The sequence below is a fragment of the Anarhichas minor genome, unplaced genomic scaffold, assembly GCF_050575085.1.
Source record: "Anarhichas minor isolate MPS153535 unplaced genomic scaffold, ASM5057508v1 ptg000023l, whole genome shotgun sequence".
Lineage (NCBI taxonomy): Eukaryota > Metazoa > Chordata > Actinopteri > Perciformes > Anarhichadidae > Anarhichas > Anarhichas minor.
The window spans coordinates 6,167,316-6,189,809 of record NW_027466469.1 but is presented as its reverse complement, the minus strand read 5'-3'; the positions used below and the strand labels follow the sequence as shown (position 1 = coordinate 6,189,809).

The 22,494-nt window shown below is 41.4% G+C and overlaps 1 protein-coding gene across 1 annotated transcript in view; it reads left to right on the top strand.

Moving 5' to 3' along the window:
* Nucleotides 1-185: 185 nt before the first annotated feature.
* Nucleotides 186-22,494, top strand: part of LOC142955456 (copine-9-like) — a 158,601-nt gene continuing 136,292 nt past the window's right edge. The window contains exons 1-2 of the mRNA XM_076096971.1: nucleotides 186-2,221; nucleotides 22,333-22,373. Of these exons, the coding sequence (XP_075953086.1) occupies nucleotides 2,145-2,221; nucleotides 22,333-22,373 (118 nt within the window). The 5' untranslated portion in view covers nucleotides 186-2,144. The remainder of the gene's footprint in view (nucleotides 2,222-22,332; nucleotides 22,374-22,494) is intronic.

Genomic DNA, 22,494 nt, shown 5'->3' with positions numbered 1-22,494 from the left:
GGAAATTTGCTTTCGTTGGTAAAATTCTGTCTTCGCCCTTTAAAAGTTTGAGGTCAAAGGTCATCCCACACAACGTCATCAGGCCCGATGCTTGCTGGAACCTGGCCTGAACCCAGTCAGCTCGTGGTTATTTAATCAGCTGCATCTTCCCACTGCCTCAGAGGTGTGAACGCTAAAATGTTTATGAATTATTGATTTATGAAATATTCATCCTACTAATCGACTGTTGACGGGCCTAAATTATTCCTATGGAATGTGGATAAACTGTTCAGACGTCATGGCCTTGAAAATGTAGGAGGGGTGATTAATGCCGAGGCTTCCACTTCGTCCGCTCAGGGTTTCTCCTCTTCATGCTTCTCCTCTTGCTGCCTCTCAGTCATTGTGCCTTTCCCTCTTTCTATTTGACCTCTTCTCTTTGCACAGTTTCTACTTTTCTGCATCTTCACATTCCTCGATGACGACATTGTGATCGGATAACCGGGTTATTCACAAACTCATAACGTCAGAAACAGAGTGTGTTGTGTATCTTGCGGAGCTGACCGTACCGTGGGAGGATGCGATAGAAAGGGTAAAGGAAAGTGGTTTGGAAAGCAAAGGTTCTTCCCCGTGGAGGTTTGTTTTGTTAGCTGGGTCCTGTTCTTCAAATGTGGCTTAACTAGCTCAGGCTTACATGCTCCTATCGTGCTAAAAAAAGTTTTTTTCCAACCCCGTAATTTGGTACTTTGAAAGCAGTTTAAGGATTGATTTGTTAATCCTGGATGAAGTTATCTTAAATGACAGTGCACTCTTATTGTGAAACAAAGGCAAAATGAGTGGAGAGTTGAAATGATACACTACATATAAAGGTGGACAAAGTGTCTCCACTTCTTTCCACTGGACGAAAATGAAGCCAAAATATCCTGAACAATTAGTGTGATTTAAAAACTACATGAAATGATGAAACCTTTGCTTACTTTTTATCTTGATCCTAGTTTATCCAAATTGATCAGGTGTAAGGATATGAGTCGGGTGCAATGTGTTTTCCCTATAGAGCCCTTTGATGCTAATGTTTGGCTATATAGGCTAAATACAACTGACATGACTAAAATCACACAATGATAACATGAGAGTATACGAAAAAAACGTCTAAAACCAAATGGTACATTCTTTAAGATTTTCTAACAATGTTGTGACGTTTATGTAAAATACGAAGGCTGTCCGCAAGCATCCCCTGCTTTATGGTCTATTTGACTCTAAATGGACCATCATTTACTAAATGAACATCATGCTGTATTGAAGAAGACTTGAAACTAGAGATCGAGACCATAAACTCATGTTTACAATGTTTACTGAGGTAATAAATCAAGAGAGAAGTAGTCATTTTCTATACCAGAGGAGTCGCCCCCTGGTGGACAGGAGAGAGAATGCAGGTTTAAGACACTTCCACATCAGCTTCGCTTTTACCCGCCCGGCTTGTGTTTTTTGTCCCATACACCACTGTGACCTCCTTCCTACACAATGTCATTTAAAACGTATTTGTGATATATTAAAAGTAAACGTATTCCACAACAAAATACATTTCCCTCGAAGCGTAATTGACAGTGCAATTTAGTTGTATAGGAAAATCATTTTGAGGAGACGGGGCTGGAACTGCCGTAAACGAATTAACATCCAAAAGCATGCTCCATTAAAAAAAATAAAATTAAAAAAAATAAATAAAAGCCTCTCCACCTGCTCTGCTACGCCACTAATCACCCCCCATACTCGGACCACAAGTTAAACTTGTGGAGATCTCTGCCTCCACCTGGCGATGGATGGAGAGCAATGAGGGGCTTCTGGATCCTCCGGTCCCCCCCCCGTCTCCAACCCCCACTCTCTCTCTCTCTCTCTCTCTCTCCCCTCTCTCTCGCCATGAATGAAAGACTCATCCTCAGGTATGCCTCCTAACCCTCAACTGCGCTCCAACGACCGTCAGCGGAGGCAACTACTACTCCAAACGCCGGTGCCGGTCGATCCGCTCTCCGTCTATCGTCATTCTCTCGGGTGGATGGAACAAACACGTTCCGGCCACAGGGGCAAACTCGCGCTGTGATATAAGTGAGAACTTCACCGCTTCAGAAGAAGTGATTTTAAAAAAAGAAAAAGAAAAAGAAAAAGCCTCAGCCATGGCGACAATAGGGGATTTCGACCCGCTCAACTCCGCCGTACCTGCGACAAAGATTGAAATCACCGTTTCCTGCAGGTAAGCACCGCAAACACGTCTCCCCCCCCCCCCACCCCCCCCAACACTCACTGTCAAGAATTCATGTTTTACCTTCACATATTCACACATTTTGGGATGCTTGGTGTTGCATTCAGTATTGTCGTCGTGATTTTTTTTTAAGGTGCAATGATATTCTTGTGCGTACATTTTTCTATGAATCTCAGACTTTTCCTCGCGCTTTTAATCAGTATTGTGTGGAGCAACTCTTTTTTTAAATTTTTTTAAAGGAGGAATTTGCATGTGCTGTGGGTGTATAGACGTGCGTGGGGGGATGGTTGCAGTAACCAACAGTGCCAGGGTTTATTCTGAGTGCCGTGGAGAGCTCCGGAGAGCGCAACTCTGAGATCACATGAGTGCGTGGATATTAGATGTTCCAACTGACAATGAAGAAAAGAGAGAGACAGAGAAAAAGAGAGAGGGCTCCCAGTGTGCTTTGAACAAGGGTTGTTTTAATAATTTAACAATACTATAACTCATCATAGAAGCAGAATGTAGCACATGGAAACTGTACGGCTGTCAGGGCTCATAGCAGAAGTACCAAAGATAGTTCATTTTACATGGTGATGTTTGTGTATTTATATATATATATATATATATATATATATATATATATGGGCCATTCTACCGAATTGGTTCAAAGTCAGGTTGGAAATATTTTAAAATTTTGTATGTTTTATTCCCAAAACTTTGTCCGTATATATATTGTACCATATCTAAAGTACACATATCGAGTAAAAGAACCGTCAATTTTTATATTGTATTTTCAGACTGTGTTGGAATGTTTTTCCTCTCCCAAAAATTGTCACTACCGAAACATAGTAATACACTACAGTAAAAAGGTATTATTATTAACCTGTTAAGATTGTGTTTCCTTCCCTTCTCTGAAGAGTATTTTTACAAATATTTCTTGAAGGTTTTCACAATTAAATCAATAAAAATGAGATTTGTACCAAATGTCTAAGTTCAATTTATACAATTCATCAAAATCTAAATGCAATATTTCTTTGTAAAATGCATAATACTGATCATATTGATTCCAGAGTTGATGATTGATACAATTGAACATACATTAAACCAATCAGTATCGTAACATTTTAGTTGATAACTCAATATACTTTATTTTTTACAAAACATCCAGTGTTTCGGCAATGACTGCACTGTTTCGGTTGTGACCACAGTATTTTGTTTGCAAGGTTGTATCATATTTCCTCAACCTTATTGTTTAATCTCAACTCATAACATGCCTTAGGTTGGGAATATTACAAACAAATGTTTTGTGGTCAATAGAATAATTTTATTTTTGAAGACATAACAATTGTTCATCCAGAACCATTTAAAGTACAAACATTACTTATCAATGGAAAATTACCCAAGTGGGTTCAGTAAAAGAGAACAAGAAAACATTGACAAATAACTGATATTATGTTGTACTGTATGTTTAAGGGGGTTCAGTGTCCGACACCATCACAAATCCATTCACAAATTTAGTTTTTCACATACTGCGGTGAACACTCTTGGGCTGATCTGGACAGCCCAAGAGTGTTCAGGTCAGCCCAACGTCGTGTGACGCTAGGCTGATCTGGACATGCCTCTGTGTGACGTTTGCTGGTGGAGGGATTAAGGTGACGACCTTGTCCACTGTGTACCAGATCTTGTCCAGGTCGCGGTCAATAAAAGCGGTTTCGCCCAATGTTGTGCATGACTTTGACCTCAAGGGCACCTGCAGACAGATAACGGGTAAAATAAAAGGACATTGGGCGAGATATGATAAGTATTGCTTGTATTGGAATCTTATAAGATATGAAATAAAGTTTGATTCAAAGAGAATGGGAATATGAGAACGGAAGATGGCCAAGTGAGAATGAATGGAAAGAGAGACTTTACCATATGTTTCGGTAGTGACAATTCTAGCTAACTTTGAGCATAACTAAAGAATGCTAGCAAGCGGATGGCTAGCGTACACGTATTTGAAGAGGTGTACACACATAAAAACATAATACTTTGCATTAAACCCCAAAAAGTTTACTTAATTGAAGATAATATCTGTTCGGTAGTGACAATTCTTAAGGTTACAAGCCGATTTTCAGACTTTGGAACACATTTATATCAAAAGTATGGGATTTAGCTACTTACCATTCAGCCATGAGGGACAGGGATGCAGTGTCACTGCCTGGTCAAAAATACAGGGGTGTGGCTGTTAGGTTCATGGAACCTCTAGACTGTGTGGAAACCACATGTAATCCAGCCTCTTACACAAAGAGAACCGGTTTCAATTATAAACAAAGCATTTAATACCTCTCATGCTAAAACAATTGCATAGTGGAGTACATAATTTACAGTTACACCGAATATGACCTGCTCACCCCAAAAGTCGTTACCACCCACCCAGTGGTACAGGAGCAAGAGGCCAGACTCTCTTTCTTCCCCGCCTTACATAGTTCAAAAAACATCCCCTCGTGTCCGTAGTTCCTATTGGCTAAATCCAGTTGGCTCCTCCTCCTCGCAGGACCCTCGCACGGGTATGACCTGTAATTGCCTATCTAGAAATCTATCTGTCCCTTACTCCCAACATACTATTCTTTACAGTTTAAAACATTCAATGACTGTATTTTATGGCTTAACACTTCTATGGTAAACATTCTATATAAAGATAAGGATTTGCAACTTTTGGCAAAAACCTTCACAAGTTTCACAAGCAAATATAAAGGTGCTACTAAGATACACTTCTAACTACAAATTCTACAACTACAAATCCTAAAACACTTCTACAATTATGAATCTTCTAATTATGTATTCCAAGACACTTCTAATTATGATTTCTTAATTATGAATTATTAAACACTATTATAATTTCTTAAAGCACAGTTCTAAACCCAAATTTCCTACAGGCTAAAAACCAGGCTCAGCCAATGGACTAAAACTTTTGTGTTTCGGTAGTGACATGAAAACTGGGGACATGATTTTTTGGGTATAGTGTTTTAATTTAAAAATTAAACCCACAATAAATCTAAATCTTACAACTTCTGTTTAAACTTAATCATAAAGATCTTTGAAATTACACCATTGAACAAAATCTAAAAATTGTTTGAAGTGTTATTTACAGAAATTGAAATTTAGATGTCAGGGTTGGGGACAGCTACTTCACAATAGAAGTACCCTATAAATGATGATTTTGTATATATTTAGCTTATCACTATCTAATTTAATGCCTTGGGTTTAAATAGACCATAACACATTCTTAGTAAATATCTATATATATATATATATATATATATATATATACACATACATATATATATTCATTCATTACACACAGACTGATATATTTCAAATGTTTATTTCTTTTAATTTTGATGATTATAACTGACAACTAAGGAAAATCCCAAATTCAGTATCTCAGAAAATTAGAATATTACTTAAGACCAATACAAAGAAAGGATTTTTAGAAATCTTGGCCAACTGAAAAGTATGAACATGAAAAGTATGAGCATGTACAGCACTCAATACTTAGTTGGGGCTCCTTTTGCCTGAATTACTGCAGCAATGCGGCGTGGCATGGAGTCGATCAGTCTGTGGCACTGCTCAGGTGTTATGAGAGCCCAGGTTGCTCTGATAGTGGCCTTCAGCTCTTCTGCATTGTTGGGTTCTGGCATTTCGCATCATCCTCTTCACAATACCCCATAGATTTTCTATGGGGTTAAGGTCAGGCGAGTTTGCTGGCCAATTAAGAACAGGGATACCATGGTCCTTAAACCAGGTACTGGTTGCTTTGGCACTGTGTGCAGGTGCCAAGTCCTGTTGGAAAATGAAATCTGCATCTCCATAAAGTTGGTCAGCAGCAGGAAGCATGAAGTGCTCTAAAACTTCCTGGTATATGGCTGCGTTGACCTTGGACCTCAGAAAACACAGTGGACCAACACCAGCAGATGACATGGCACCCCAAACCATCACTGACTGTGGAAACTTTACACTGGACCTCAAGCAACGTGGATTGTGTGTCTCTCCTCTCTTCCTCCAGACTCTGGGACCCTGATTTCCAAAGGAAATGCAAAATTTACTTTCATCAGAGAACATAACTTTGGACCACTCAGCAGCAGTCCAGTCCTTTTTGTCTTTAGCCCAGGCGAGACGCTTCTGACGCTGTCTGTTGTTCAAGAGTGGCTTGACACAAGGAATGCGACAGCTGAAACCCATGTCTTGCATACGTCTGTGCGTAGTGGTTCTTGAAGCACTGACTCCAGCTGCAGTCCACTCTTTCTGAATCTCCCCCACATTTTTGAATCGGTTTTGTTTCACAATCCTCTCCAGGGTGCGGTTATCCCTATTGCTTGTACACTTTTTTCTACCACATCTTTTCCTTCCCTTCGCCTCTCTATTAATGTGCTTGGACACAGAGCTCTGTGAACAGCCAGCCTCTTTTGCAATGACCTTTTGTGTCTTGCCCTCCTTGTGCAAGGTGTCAATGGTCGTCTTTTGGACAACTGTCAAGTCAGCAGTCTTCCCCATGATTGTGTAGCCTACAGAACTAGACTGAGAGACCATTTAAAGGCCTTTGCAGGTGTTTTGAGTTAATTCGCTGATTAGAGTGTGGCACCAGGTCTCTTCAATATTGAACCTTTTCACAATATTCTAATTTTCTGAGATACTGAATTTGGGATTTTCCTTAGTTGTCAGTTATAATCATCAAAATTAAAAGAAATAAACATTTGAAATATATCAGTCTGTGTGTAATGAATGAATATAATAGACAAGTTTCACTTTTTGAATGGAATTAGTGAAATAAATCAACTTTTTGATGATATTCTAATTATATGACCAGCACATGTATGTATGTATATATATCCATACATGGAGATGCTGCAGAGGAAATAAAAGGAGAAAAAGATTAAAGGGAATGTGTTTGCTGGGAGCTGGTATGGAGGTCTCCGTCGTGGTGTGAGACGTTGGCTGATCCCCCTCATAAAAGATCCAAAGGCGTATGTTTTATTTTACATACAGACCTGTTAACCCCTTATTAAAGACTTCTTGAATTTAGTATATTTTAAGAGTGTCCCCCACCCCGAAGGATTCTAATATAATTTGTACTGAGCTCAAGATCCTCCTGCTCTGCCGGTTGGAATCCTCAGAGGGGCACAGCATGCTGCTGAGACCTGGAGTCGTGCCGTCCTGGATGCCCATCCTGGCTCCGTTCACCAGCGGTTCATGAAACAGCCGGTGTAGTGAGCGCGTGGGCTCTGGTCTCTTTACTTGGCTCCATCATTGTTCATCTCTTTCCTTATTGTCTGAACAATTTTTTTCAGTCTGAAGCCTTCCTGCATCGTGAGACCTCCTCTGTCTTTACTGCTCATATGTGATCTGGCCGAGCTGGAGAGCTTCTCTTCGTCAGAGAGGTAGTCTTCCACTTTGGCTCCTCTTACGTTTTTGCTTCTCTGCAGATAATCTTTTATCTCCTCCACGCTGTAGCTTTCAGAGTTCTTACAGCTGCCAGCCTTGTGTTCAGAGGGCTCACTTTCAGCAGCAGCATCTTCCTCCAGACTGGATTCAGAGTCTTTCTCCAGACTGGACTCAGAGTCCTCCTCCAGACTGGACTCACACTCAGCTGCCCCTATACTTCCTGTCATTGCCACTTTTTTGGCCTGTGAATTTCCACTATTTCCTCCCTTTTTCCTCTTCAGCTGAGGGGCTTTGAGCTGCTCCTCGTCTTCCTCCATGTCTACCTCACTACCTGACTCCACCTGTCCTCCAGTACTCTCCCTCACCTTCTGGACATCACTTGTCCCCTCTTCCCTCACCTCCTGGGCCCCACCCGTCTCCTCCACCCTCACCTCCTGGGCCACACTTGTCTCCTCCACCATCACCTCCTGTGCCCCACCCGTCTCCTCCACCCTCACCTCCTGGGCCACACTTGTCTCCTCCACCATCACCTCCTGTGCCCCACCCGTCTCCTCCACCATCACCTCCTGTGCCCCACCCGTCTCCTCCACCCTCACCTCCTGGGCCACACTTGTCTCCTCCACCATCACTCCCTGGGCCACATTTGTTCCCTCCTGTCCGTCCTGCTTGTCCCCTCTGCCCTCCTCAGTACCTTTCTGGTTCTGGTCTTCATGAGAACCGTTTTTCTCAGGACAAGCTCTACTCAGATGTCCTTCTTTCCCACAACTGTAACATTTAAAATCATCGGTCTTTGCAAAAATGACATAATCAAAGTCCTCTACAGTGATTTTGAACACGAGGTTTACCTCCCTGCTCCTGTCGTTCGGGATCATGAGTACATGTCTCCTGTGAGACACCACGTGTTTTAACAGCGGAGACTTAAAACCAGAGGACATTCTCCTAACCTGAGACACTACCTTCCCGTGTTTGGACAGCTCTCTGATTATGTCGTCATTTCTAATAAACGGAGGAACGTTAGATACAGTAACTTTTACTGCCGGTGAGCTGAGAGGGTAAACGGGCAGGAAGTGTTCACCCACCTCGATCCCATTCTCCAACACCACTTCCGCAGCTTCTAAGCCAGGGGTCTTCAATTAAAATTCCAAAAGGTCCAGATTGAGAAAATCTCCTCGGGCAAAGGTCCGAAACATTACAATAATATCTAACTTGTGCTATTTAGTGCCATATATATATATATATATATATATTGAAGTAGCCTAGTAGTTGTAACAATGTCTCTGTGTCGTCAACAACTGTCAAATCAAATGAAGAAAGTACACATCAATTATATTTTAACAAATATTATTCTCAGTTTTCAAATTGAACTGGATGGATTATAAATAATACATAGAAATACATAAATACATGTTCTCTCATTTCAAGTACAATAAGGTCTGGATTAAAGAATAACTGACATAACAGAAAGCTTTTGAAAAATGTGCATCTTAATAAAATAAAGCAATTCATTTTAGAAAAATGAATTTCACCGATTTGCCCTGCAGTTTAAAATCCACTTCATTCAGGTGTGAAGTGATGTCAATAAAAAAGCCACACATTACGCTTCACATTACCGCTTTTAATAATCGTCATGGTCTCTGAACATGTGAGACACACTGGTTTTAAACTGTCCGTGTGAAGAATTAACCTGAAAGAGTCTGTTCACTCTTGGTTAAAGACTCTGGTCTCTCTGGTCTCGCGGACCACTTTTCTCTCATCATGTGAAATAACTTCTCTGACTCACGTAATTATTCTCCCACTCTTCGTCCTCTCTCATCGTCTCTCCCGTGTGTGTGTCTCACTCGATTCGGGAAACTTGTCAGAATACCCATATTTGATTGGCTGACCTGCATCACGTGATGTGATTTGCACCGCTGAACCAGTTACCAAGGCTGAAAAAGTTGCGCCGGTTAAAATAGAGGCGCTCCGTCAAAATTTTATAATTCTCAATTATCTATCGGTTTTAGGTCCTGGGTCCGGATACAACGGCGTCTGGGTCCGGATCCGGACCGCGGTCCGCCTATTGGCGACCCCTGTTCTAAGCTATCTAAAAAGATGACCACAGCGTTGTTCATTCGCGCTGCGGACTTCACGTGGCTGTGGCCAACAAGCTCACCTACTGCCAGACTGATTCCTTCCACTGAACACCCGAACAGCGGCGGGATCTTCACCCCGTGCTTCCTGGTCAAATCAATCAGGCCCATGGTGGCGTTTAGCACGCCGACAGCTCGCGCTGATCAGCTGCAAACACCCACAAACAAAGACCCTAAAACCCCCTAAACGTGCACACAAACCCCGTGAACCCTACACACTACACTACACTACATTGTCATACCCAACATTACCCAGTGAAGAAAAATGTCGAAAAATCGCTATTTTATCGCTCTCAACCACGCTCCGCCAACTCCGCACTACTTCCACTGAGAGAGAGAGAGAGAGAGAGAGAGGAGCAGTCTGGGGTTTTAAAGGGTTGACTCTACCTTTTATCAGGAGAAACATTTTTTTTTTACTGTGTAGCCGAAGATGGAGCTACCTCCATCAAATGTGTAAAGCAAAAGAACTGTTCTGAGTGACAGCGCTGCCCGGCCCTATGCTCAAACGTAGCCCATCGGTGTTTTTGTCGTTTTGCTATTTTTTCTATAGCGTACACAATTCTTAAACCTGAGGCAGCGTGTCCGTTTTACTGCTATACAAACAAAACAAAATAATGTAATTTTCAGCCAATAATATTTGTCCAATATTTCCTTAAGATGTTGTTCTCAAAGCCTATTTAACAACATAGATCTTTGCTGAATTGCTAGGCAGTTGGTCAGCGTGTTAGGGTTGTGTGTGTGTGTGTGTGTGTGTGTGTGTGTTAGTCAATGTGTGCCATCAAGAAATTATGATGGAAAAAATGTAATGTAATATTAATTTAATACTACTACAAATAATAATAATAATGTAATGCCCGAGGACATTTTCTCAATCTCAATCAACCTTTTGGAATTTTAATTGAATACCCCTGCTCTAAGGTGTTGGCTGTTATTTTTGTCCAGGAGGTACATTATAAAGGTTCCTGTTTTTTGCTAGCCAAAATTAGCCTCCCAATTAATATCACGTGAATTACAGATGCACCTTGCTAACCAAGCTAGAGCTAGTTGGTAATTTAGCATGCTAACAGTCATACTGATTTGATGAACGTCTTAAGGAATATAACTTTGGAATAGGTCCATTTATATAAAACTGTTTAATGTAGCAGCAGGGTAACAAGGGCAGATACCAGAGGGGACTGTGTTGTTCAATACAGACGTAGCAAGTTTGGGCAAACTGTTTTCCCAGTCAGAGCCGCCCACTAATGGAACCATGTTCCTATTGACTTAGCACCTATTGAGCACTAATTACCTAACCGTTAAACAAAACACTAAAGAGACGGCTTAAAGCAAACCAAACCTGCAATCACGAGTAATCATAGTACCTCCTCTCTGGCACTGTTATTATATACTCACATTGTATTGTATTGTGCTGTACAGTGTTGTACTATATTGTTTGCTGTTGAATTTTAATAACCTGCCCAGGGACTACAGAAATGAGCTCTCTAGCTAATTCTGGCACATTTACATTGAGGTGGAAACTGAAATGTTGATTGATGTGCACTGTCCCTGGTAAATAAATCAAATATAACAACAACTCCCAAATCCCATCCATTCATGAGGCTTGATATTTCCCTTGGTTACACAAGGTAACTGGTGCTCCTGTCTCAGGTGACCAAGAGGTAAGTAGAAGTAAACGTGGATTCTCTAATGGCATTGACGATGAATCAAGATGACATGCATCACCAGCTGAGCCTGTTATACATGAAACAAACGTCAAGGTGAATTGTAACTGTGATGTTATTGCGTCTCATCTGAACAACTGCTGCCTACGGAGGCAGTAGTTGTTCAGCATCCTCCCAACTCAGCTTCTATCAGCATCCTCTGTCTGGGAGGATGTAACTGATGTGTTTTGACAGACACTTGGATGCAAAGTGTTTCATGTAGTGACACTGTCTTATTATTTCATGAACGTCGGTGTATTATCAGGGGAGGTTATCTGGAGGGGAATATTTGACTTTATTTCTCAAAGGCTCTCCTGCTCCGTGACTCCGCTGCCTAGAATCACTTTTTCGATTTGCAAGTCAGTCAGCTTGTTTTGTAATGTGAAGAGCATTTGCCCGAAGGAAAAATAAATCAGTCCGTCTCCACGCACTCGATGTCCCAGTCAATCTATTCTCTTCCATCTTTTTTTTCCATTAAGGGTTTGATCCACAAACAGCCCAGATGTCCTGTTGTCGCCTAAAGCCACTCCAGGTGGTAATGAGGTGGATTGCTTTCCCCATTTGGGTTCAGATACTTGACAAGAAGGTTACTGTTCAAATGGATACGACACGAGTGGAGAGGGGAAATGAGAATAAGGGGAGAGACGGAAAGATTCATGTCTCTGCACAGAATGAGTATATTAATGTCAAGACAGGCAGCTGATGCTCACATCTTCTTTAAGTGTTTTGTACGTCATGCTGTTTTATGTCAATTTATATTTTTAAAGTTAAGGAGTTTTACTTACTTAGGGCTCGGAATACAATTTGTCTTTTGGTTATATGATAAAAAACAAAAATCTTTCTCATGGCAGGAATTTGGTTGCCTAAGGCCTGTCTGGCTTGAGTCCTGTCTGACTCTCCTCTTTAATATGGGTTTTGACTTACTGCTCACTAACTAAGGTGGGGTGACGAACCCTGAGTTTATTTTTCTGTCCAAAATTGGCGAAGAAATGTCAAATAAATCAGTGAATGTTAATATGAAGTACTGTTACTGCAAACACCTCAAAGCTCCTTGTCTCATGTTATTAGAGCATCTTCCACAATATTGAATATAATATCATGGGTTATTCTTTGTTATTTTAAAGGATTGTAATTTATGTTATTTGTGGATTGTTTCTTTCAACTGAAAGGGTATATTATATTTTATTTGTACATTTTAAAAAAGCAGTTAGGAATTTGTTACCCCGTTTCATTCCAAATGCTTGTCTGAGGTCAGTTATGTAAAATAGATCACAGACAGCTTGAAAATATCTACTGCTTCGTATGACAGGTTTATGTGTAGCTGTAGGGTATTATAAGCTTCACCAAAAACATGTAAATCTTCGCGGTAGCTTAGAAAACCCAAACACCCCATCATGCCAGTCTAAAGTTAGTTATGTTATCTTCGGTACAATGTAGACTGTTGTGGTGCGACAGCAGTAAGTATAATAAGGTATAAGAAGCTGTGCAAGCAAGTTCCCTAATATCACTGTTAGCCTAAACATAACCATGCCAACATTTAAAAATACTTTAAGAGGCGTTCAGTATCAGCATTTTGTGACATGTCAGATATGTTCATAACGTTTCCTTGTGACGCTGATAACAGATGTCAGTAACTGTCCTTTAAAACATATTTGCTGGTGCAAATTAGTCATATATATATATATACGTAAATTCCAGGAGACGTTGCAAAACCGCAAAGGGTGAGTGATGCTAAACAAAAACTACTTTGGAATGTAAATATAAAAGATATAATGGAGGACTTCAGGTATTTCCTTTCTTGTGTTCTAGTGGAGGGTAACCAGACTCCTACCATAGTGGTGTCAGAGGTGTGTCAGGAATGTGTGGATTTACAGTTGCAAAAAGCCTTTATTGGATTTGGCTGCAGGCAGTATTAAAGGCGGCTCTTGTGCGGATCAGCCTCCATCGGAGCTCTGTGATGAAACAGAGGATGTGACGATGGGTTTTCTCTTCTCCTAACCGGCTTGTCGCTTCACTCAAAGCTGGCAGACCGCGTGTTAAACCATAAAACAGATCAGCAATGAATGACCGAACTCACAAATCTGATTTGATCACCCCTCAATGACAATATGGAGGCTCCACCTTAAAGAGCATGTTTGAAATAAAAAGAAAAGAACAAAGACTCAGGTTTGGCTGCAGTGTAAGCATATGGTATCTGTGTGTGTAAACAGCTGCGTCAGATGACGTGTCAGTGTGTATGTGGGTTAGACGGGCAGTCAGATAGTGTAGAGGTAAGCCGTGTTTTCTTCTTCTGTTTAAAAGAAGTGGCAGCCGCCCGGCCTGCCGCCCAAACGCTGCTCCTGTAGATCCTATTAGAGAAGCTGAGCTGATATCTTTCTGTAAATTTGAATATGTTTCTACTTTGCACTGTGTTGATTGTTGTTGATTGTTAAATGTTATGCACCTCCCGTCATGTCAAATTCCTTGTATGTTCAACATACCATGGCAATAAACGGTTGTGATTCTGAGCGTGGCAGCCACCGTGCAGTCTGCAATAATTACCGTGGGCACGGGATTGTTTAAATGAGACAGAAGGAAATAAATGACCTCCCCCATTAACCCCAATCCCCCCCACACACATCAACCACCTCTGACTAGTGGGGGGCCAGAAGTATGAAAATCGCTCCTTAATGCCTGGAAGTGACAAAGATGGATGTTTAAGACAAGGCAGAGCATCTTTACTAAAGTCTCAGCCAAACGGTGGTTGTGATGAGCATTCATGTAGCAGTAGGTAAACAGGCTAATACCATAGACTGTATATTAGAAGTGGACGTAGTCATCGTCACGTCCCCAATTGGTTTGTGGACTGCCGTTATAAAGCCTTGAGTTTGGCGATTTTGCCGTCGCCATCTTGAAATATTTGGCCGTTGTCATCTTGGCGTTTTTGAATCCGATGAACGGAAGTTACCAAATTTGGAATGCAGAGGAGTGCAGTAGTGACGCCGGATATGACTCAGGTAGCGGCAGCGACCTGTCAATCACAGTAAGCATCCCCTGCTTTATGGTCTGTTTGACTCTAAATGGACCATCATTTACTAAATGAGCATCATGCTGTATTGAAGAAGACTTGAAACTAGAGATTGAGACCATAAACTCATGTTTACAATGTTTACTGAGGTAATAAATCAAGAGAGAAGTAGAGTCATTTTCTCATAGACTTCTATACAATCTGACTTTCTTTTGTAACCGGAGGAGTCGCCCCCTGCTGCTCAGTATAGAGAATTCAATGTTTAGGCACTTCCGCATTGGCTTCACACGGCAGGACCGGAGGTTGCTGTCTGGTTAATACACGTTTGTTTGGGATCAGTTGAGATCCTGGAACAAATTAAGTTCCCATTTAACTAAAGGTGCGACTCCTTTCAATGCTGGGCTCTTCTCACAATAACTTACTAGACTAAGTCTCTGGAATTAGTAGTTAGTCTGATATTTGGGTTATTTCTTTTTCTAACTTTTACATTACACATAGTCATTTGATCTATATAATAAAAATATTGATTATTGCAGCTTTGGGGCACTAGAGTGCATACGTGTTCAGATATAACTGATTTGCTGTAGGTGGTGCAATAAGAGCTAGAGCGGATGATATTTGAATTTGAGCAGAGGAAATGCAGTTAGCCCAAATTGAAGAACTGTATCTAGTACTCTTATCGAGGCTGCTTATTGCTTCAGTTCCTTATCGAGGCTGCTTATTGGTTGAGTTCCTTATCGACACTCTTATTGGTTCAGTTCCTTATCGATACTCTTATCGGTTCAGTTCCTTATCGACACGCTTATCGGTTCAGTTCCTTATCGACACGCTTATCGGTTCTTCTTTCTTATACAAATAGTCTTTCTTTAGCAGCAGTACAAGAAGTTCCAAAATCGATAAAATACATTCACAGCAAAACAATGAGTGATTATCTTTGATTTATTATCCTGTCCTTCTGAGCAATCTCCGTATGGCATCACTAACGATACCTGCAGTGGACGAGGATGGACGGCTGCTCAAACTGAGCGTTTGTGCAGATTGATGTTCATCTTGTCTTGTGATAAACTGCTGCTGCTTCCTCCCTTACTTGTGAGGGTTTTACTGCATTTGATACGAGCGTTCTCAGCATCTCCTGGAGTAAAATGTAGCCACACTGGATCTATTTCTTCTCTCTGCCATGATGTGAGTCTCACGCTGTACTGAGCCGGAGACAGAGAGAGGAGGTTTGAGACGAGGACATCTAACTCCAGAACTTCTAAATTACCGATAGCAGAACCGCTAACCCTGGACCTTATCGATACTCTGGGTTTTAATAGTTTAGAACTGGTTCCTGTGTTGAAACGGGTTTCGGGTGGCATGCCTTATAGTAGCCGCATGAGAAGACGTGCGCCGTTGCAGTCAGTGCTCGGGTCAGCTTGTCCTTCGCTAAACGATAGCTAAGCGATTGTACATATATAGAGAAATCTCTGTTCGTCCCAAAGACATCTTCTATGGTCCTCAGGACAACGGGACGGCGTTAGTCCTGAGCTTTCTGTCACACAGACTGGGTTCTTGTTACAGCCAACATCTGTACTCTCAGTTAGGAAATGTCTAAACAGAAATAAGACTGAGAGGTATGAACTACAAAGGTCCCCGGCTGGAATCAAACCAGGAACAATGTGGCCACAGTGGTCCCAATCACTAGTCAGTTTTTAAGCACTAATGGGAACAGTTTACTGGTTCTAGTGTCACATTTGTGAATATATTCTGGCTTTATTTGTCTGCTGAGATTGTAAACAGACGTGTTTTATTTATCATGAGATCTGGAGACTTTGTGATGGGCTCATTCCACATTTTATAGACTAAAATATGTATTTATTAATTGTGAAATTAATCTGTAGATTCATTGATAATGAAAATAATCTCTTAAAATTGTAATCTCTAATAGTGCTTTGGGGAGATGTAAACAGGAAGTACAGGATCATGTTGCCATGGAGTCTGTGAGTTTGCTGTAGGCTGCAAGTTGAGCCACGTTTCTTTTTAGCCAATCTGGAAACATGGCACTACGATATTCAGTAAAAATATGCGATCAGGACATCATTTATGCTTTCTATTCACAATCCCCGATAATGTTACATTGTAAACAACTCATCCGTGTTGAAATTGACAGGAGAGCTGGTAACAAGGTCAGCAAAGGCTCCGTTCAGTTATATTATGATGCGTTCAGGCTCTGTTCAGTGAAAATGAGTATTGGGCCAAGGTAACTAATAAATAACGTTGTTTGTTGTCTTGGTGAGAAACTTGAATAAACATGTTTTCACAGCAACATAAACATATATTAGAAAAGGACTTGTGACCTGTTTACAGTAGCTCTAAACAGATTAAATACATCATTAAAACCAATGACAAGATTTGTTTTAATCAATGAAAATACAATCTTTTATTTCCTAATTCTCTTTTTTTTCTGAATTGTGCATTTTTATGAAGAATAGAAACACCGCGATAATAATAATACTAATAACTTTATAGCACCTTTAAAAACAGAGTTTACAAAGTGCATTGACAGACAAAGCAGCAAACGCAAGGCAATAAAACAACAAAAAGATCGTCAGTGAAGCCCAACCAAGCAAGACAAACCAAGGCAAGAGTTAATAGATGAAACAAACAATAAAAATAAAGCAGTAAAGTGACGACATCACATAAAAGCCAGTCTGTAATAATGTGTTTAAAGAAGTGATTTAAAGGAGATTACTGATTCGTTCCAAAGCCGAGGGGTCCTGATGGCAAAAGCACGGTCACCTTTAGTTTTCAGCCTCAACTTTGGAACAGCCAGAAGGGCCCCACCCGAGGATCTAAGGCTGCGAGCTGGCTCATAAGGGGTCATCATTTCCTCTATATATGTTGGGGCCAGACCCATACGTGCTTTAAAAGTGATCAGTAAAATCTTAAAATCAATTCTACAACGAACAGTGAAGAGAAGTCAGGATTGAGATGATGTGATGTTGTCTGTTAGAACCATAGATGATTATAACAAAGTAAAAAGATAACATTTAGGATTTGATGGTTTACAGATCTCAGAGTAGTTAAAATGATTTTTGGGACGGTGGCAAAAAAGTAGTCTGGAGCCTTGTAGACCAGCTGCTATAATCAAACAACAAAGGGATCTGTATCTGTCAACATGGATCATCAATGATCGGCAATTAGTTTCAGCGGCAAAAGAACGTGATCAGGGATCTAAAAGTTATATTTTCTCCTTTGTGCTGATCAAATCTGTTATCCGTGTGTCCAATCAGTGATACGATCCGAACCGTGCGTTTTATGATCTGTTGCACCACGAGAAACAAAATGATTCTCAGGCAAGTTCTGCCGTTATAAGTTGCATTTCTATGGTTTCTAAGTAGATTAATGGACGTTTGTTTGTTGGGGACAGACTCAGAGAAGGTGTACGATTTAGCTGTATGTCATATATTATACAAATATGTATTTTTATAGATTCTGGATTCTTCAACGAGGATGAAGGAATGTCGTTTTACACACTTTGAAGGATGTAAATGAACTGAGTGTATGATGAGAGTGTCAGAAGTTTCTAGTGTTCTCCATTGTGGGGACGTGAAGGCGTTTGAGAGCTGCATTGCGGCTGTGATGGCTGAACAGCATGGTGGGTGGTGTGATGCTAAAAAGTGACTTCAGCGGTGCTTTTAGAGTGAAATGCCAGGTAGGTCAGTGAGCACAGGGAGCCAGGACATCTCAGTGGGAGAATGTCAATCGCAGCATGGGAGGGCTCTGATTGGATACCCAACTTCCCCCCACATCATGTCCTGAAGGTCTCAAGCATGAGGCCACATTACAAGAACAAACCTTTGTCCCCTCAGTAAGATTAGTGGCTGACAGAGGTGAAGCGCCAACACTGATTATCTGCCCTTGGAGCAAAAGTGCAGCACCGAAAAAAAAAAACCTTCATAGTTTTTCAGAAGAAAGACAGTTGCCTAGAAATAACCATAGCTAATTATTCCGGTATTTCTGCCGAAATGCAGCATGTTCTCTCTGGTGGTTCATCGCCTCATCAAAGTGGAGCCCCTGCTGAGAAGGCAACCTCTAATACATCCCTCACTACACATCCCTGTGCATCAGAGAGAAGAAATGCAAGGCAACTTAGTGCGAAACCATTGAAAAATGTGAAAAAATGTGAAATTTGAGCCTCATTATTCCATGGATTCAGGGTGCTGCTGATGCTCAAACTCTTAGCACGCATCACATACGATGTGAATGAATAAAAGCGACACAGCAACATGTAAAAAGGGATGGTGTGATTAAGCTTTGAATAAGAAACCAGACTTGGCAGCGTGGCCCTCAGGAAATGTCTCCAGTTCCCTGCAGATATACTGTATGTTCCAGCCAGCAGTCAGAGGCACACAGGAAGACACGCTCACATCTGTGAGGCTATTAATAACGGCAATACGGCACCAATAAACAGCTACACGATGCTTCTATGGAGTAACTGAAAAATGTGTCTAAATTGATATTTAGTTATCTGGCTTTGCCAGTTAAAAACAGGTAAGTCGGCTCAGATTCACATGGCAGATTTCCACTAGTGTGTGTCAAGTTGTTCTAGTCATGAATCACAAATAACAATACCATAAATATAACATCATACAAATATGTATGTAGATTCTATTGTATGTTATTTTGTGTCACAAAGCTCGCAAATATATAAGTGATTTTAAGCATTACAGTATTAGTATTAATAGACTGCAAATCAACCACATTCAGCAGTTCTGATGAATGATGACTGACAGGTAGAGACATCTGTACAGAAGAAATCGATGGACAAGTAAGTAAGTGAAGTAATGATTCAGGGCTTATTTCTGTGGTAATAACTGGACTAACCGGGCAAACTGACCTAAATTGGTTTTAACCAAACCAAACGGGTTGGGTGTTGTAGCACTACTAACTGTGTTTGTATTGGCGGGGGGAGGGCTACCGAGCTGAGGCCAGCGCATGAACACGAACACGAACACACTGTATGTCGACACCAACGTGTGAGGATGCTCACTGTGCCGCTCCCCCCAGACGCCCTGGCACCTCGACAGCTCCGAACCCCCTGGAGAAGAACCATTTAATCTGCCACTTGCTGCTCCTCAGCTCTTTATTGAACACGCTGTTTGTTATCACAGTCAATTCTCACTAATGTGTCAAGTTGTTAGGAGGAAATTGGGTGGTAATGTCATCAGTGATTTGATGTCTGTGTGTTTGTTAGCGTGTGTATGATTAATTTCCCTTGACGCAGCTACAAAATGAGGACAAATGAAATCCTCTGAAGTGTCAGCTTTAATATTTTTTAACAGGGAATGAGCAATATGTTCTCACTCCCACCTCGTCAAATACAAACGCTCGATCAGCGGCCCTGCGCTTGAAATTATGACGCTTGATGCTGACTTGGTTTTACACGGCACACGAACATTGGACTAATGGGTGAAAGTCTGTGTTTGTAAGATGCCAACCACCCAACACAACCTCCTCCCTAAGCGGACTTTAACGTAGGGGTGGGCAGTATACCAGCTCTGTCACATTGGCCCCCGACATGTACCCTTACATTGCCAAAAGAGTGAGAAGAAGTTTCGGGGCGTTTTTCGCTCCTGTCACACTTTTACACCTTAATATTCACTGCACTATAAAAGTGCTGCACCTCTATGGAAACAGCACAGTCATCGCTACAAGTAGAGGGACTCGAAAATGTCTTCTGTGCAGTATAACACAGTTACAATGCCATGAATCATAAAAAAATGAAAATAATCAGTGCAATCTATATATCAAACATTTTTGTTGGCAAAGTGTTGCCAATGTTGGAAAAACAATTGAGACTTAATATGCTATGAAGCATTTACATTTCCACAACCTGCAGTTAATCATGGATCCCCAGTTAGTGTGACTAAGCTTGGGGTGACAGTGGCTTAGTGTTGGAGCGGGTTTTCCCTCAATCAAGAAGGTTGGTGGTTCGATCCGCGGCTCCGCTTGTCCATGTCAATGTTTTCTTGGCACACTTAACCCCAAAGTGCTCTCGAGGGTTGTACCATTGGTGTGTGAATGTGTGCTGGGTGAATGACATGTAGTGTAAAAGAGCTTTGAGTGGTCGGAAGACCAGAAAGGCGCTGTACAAGTACAAGTACATTTACCATTTAGGCTGAGGAGTGCAGAATTGAATGTTTTTTCCAGGATCTGGTTACAACAAACGGTTTATCTGGAGCAAAATTTTGAATGTAGAAAGTGTTTTTGAGGAAATATCACAATTTTAAGCTTCCATTTTGGTTGCTTTTTCAAAAGGAAGCGTTTGTCATGCATGACGTGTTCGGAGACCGTCGGTAAGATGAAAATCTGACAATAATGTCATGTTTTTACAAGTTCTGGCTCTGATGAACGGCATAGTTTTGGTGATTCTTTTAAGAAAACATACTTCTCAATCCCGCTGGCGGGTTTTGGGGCTCAGTAAATTAGGATTTCTTATGCCGTGTTCACACCAAACGCGGCGCGAATACATCGCACCGCATAATCGCGTCATTCGTGCCGCCGGTCTCGCCGGGGACCATTTGTGTTCATTCGCGCGAATCGCGCCGGAGAGGGGGTGTGGCTTATCGCCCTGAAAGCCGTTCAACTGTCCGCCATCAACCATGGAAAAATATAACCTCTATTTCTGCTTAGTACGTGTTGTGGAAGTCACAGATATCCCGGGAAACTAAACGCCGTCATGTCTGGGTTCATAACATTGTCCAGAGGAGCTCTGTGGATTTTATCGAGGTGTATTCACTGTGTCTAGCAAGCCACACGTCGCTGTTTACTACAGCTGTATGAACACAAAATAAACTGATTTGGCTGTGATTTAACGGCAATAAACCGACAAAAAAGGACTCTAAAATAATTACGTAATGATGCCGATTTGTAGGCTACTTGTCTTCTCAATGGAGCCAGATGGATTGGTGTTAGGCTATGCTAACATTGTAGCAGCTCCACCACCACTCAGAATAACGTCATGTAGACGTAAATACGGCAGCGTCTATTCATTGTTTGTACCATATGGTTTACACACACACATGTATACACATAGTTTGGTCCGGTCTCTATTGATATGAGGTACCGTAGAGCTCTGGGTGAACACAGACGGCTACAGTATTTAATTCCTGATTCAACAACGGCAGGAAGTCAGTGATGACAGGAGAAACATCTCAACGCTGATAGGCTATCGCGCCGGGGCGTAACGCGAATATTTCGCTGAAGTTGACAAATTTCAACTCACGCGTTTGGGGCGATTTGGCGTTGGACGCGAATTTGCGTCAATCGCACCGCGAATTCACGTCAATTGCGCCATCGCAAATTCGCGCCGCGCCAGTCTCATCGCGTCTGTGCATAGACTTTGTATGTAATCTACTCGCGCGAATAATTCGCGCCGCGTTTGGTGTGAACGCACCTTTAGGCAGTAACAATGGTGTGAAGTACCTTAAGAGCCTGGTGGTATTCTGATGGTACAGGTTTGAGTGTTGTACAAGAGAAATACGGTGCTTAGTACTTAGACAGTTTCTGACATGGCGGAAGTTGAGCTTTTCTACTATTTGTTAATATCAAATTTAGTTTTTCTAATATAAGAATGAAATCAATTACACCAAGATATTTGATACGAGATACTTCTGCTTTCACATGCAACAAGAACATCAGGTGTGAGATCTGTTGACCTCTCGCTGAAGAACATACAAGCTGTGTTCTTTGTTTCACTGAAGACAGGCGTGATCCAGACACACTCTGACATGGGCCACCGCTGCACTACTTCAGCAACACTGAAACTCTTTATTAAATGATCTGAGATCTCTAACAACCTCTTTCCTTTCGTTGCAGAAACCTGTTGGACATGGACACCTTCTCCAAGTCAGATCCAGGTAACTGCTGACATTTTCTCATTCATTGTTTTAATCAAATTCAGCTTTCATGTTTGTAATTTCAGCAACGCAGTGATTTCACATCACCCAATGCCAATTTACATTACACAACACATCGCTC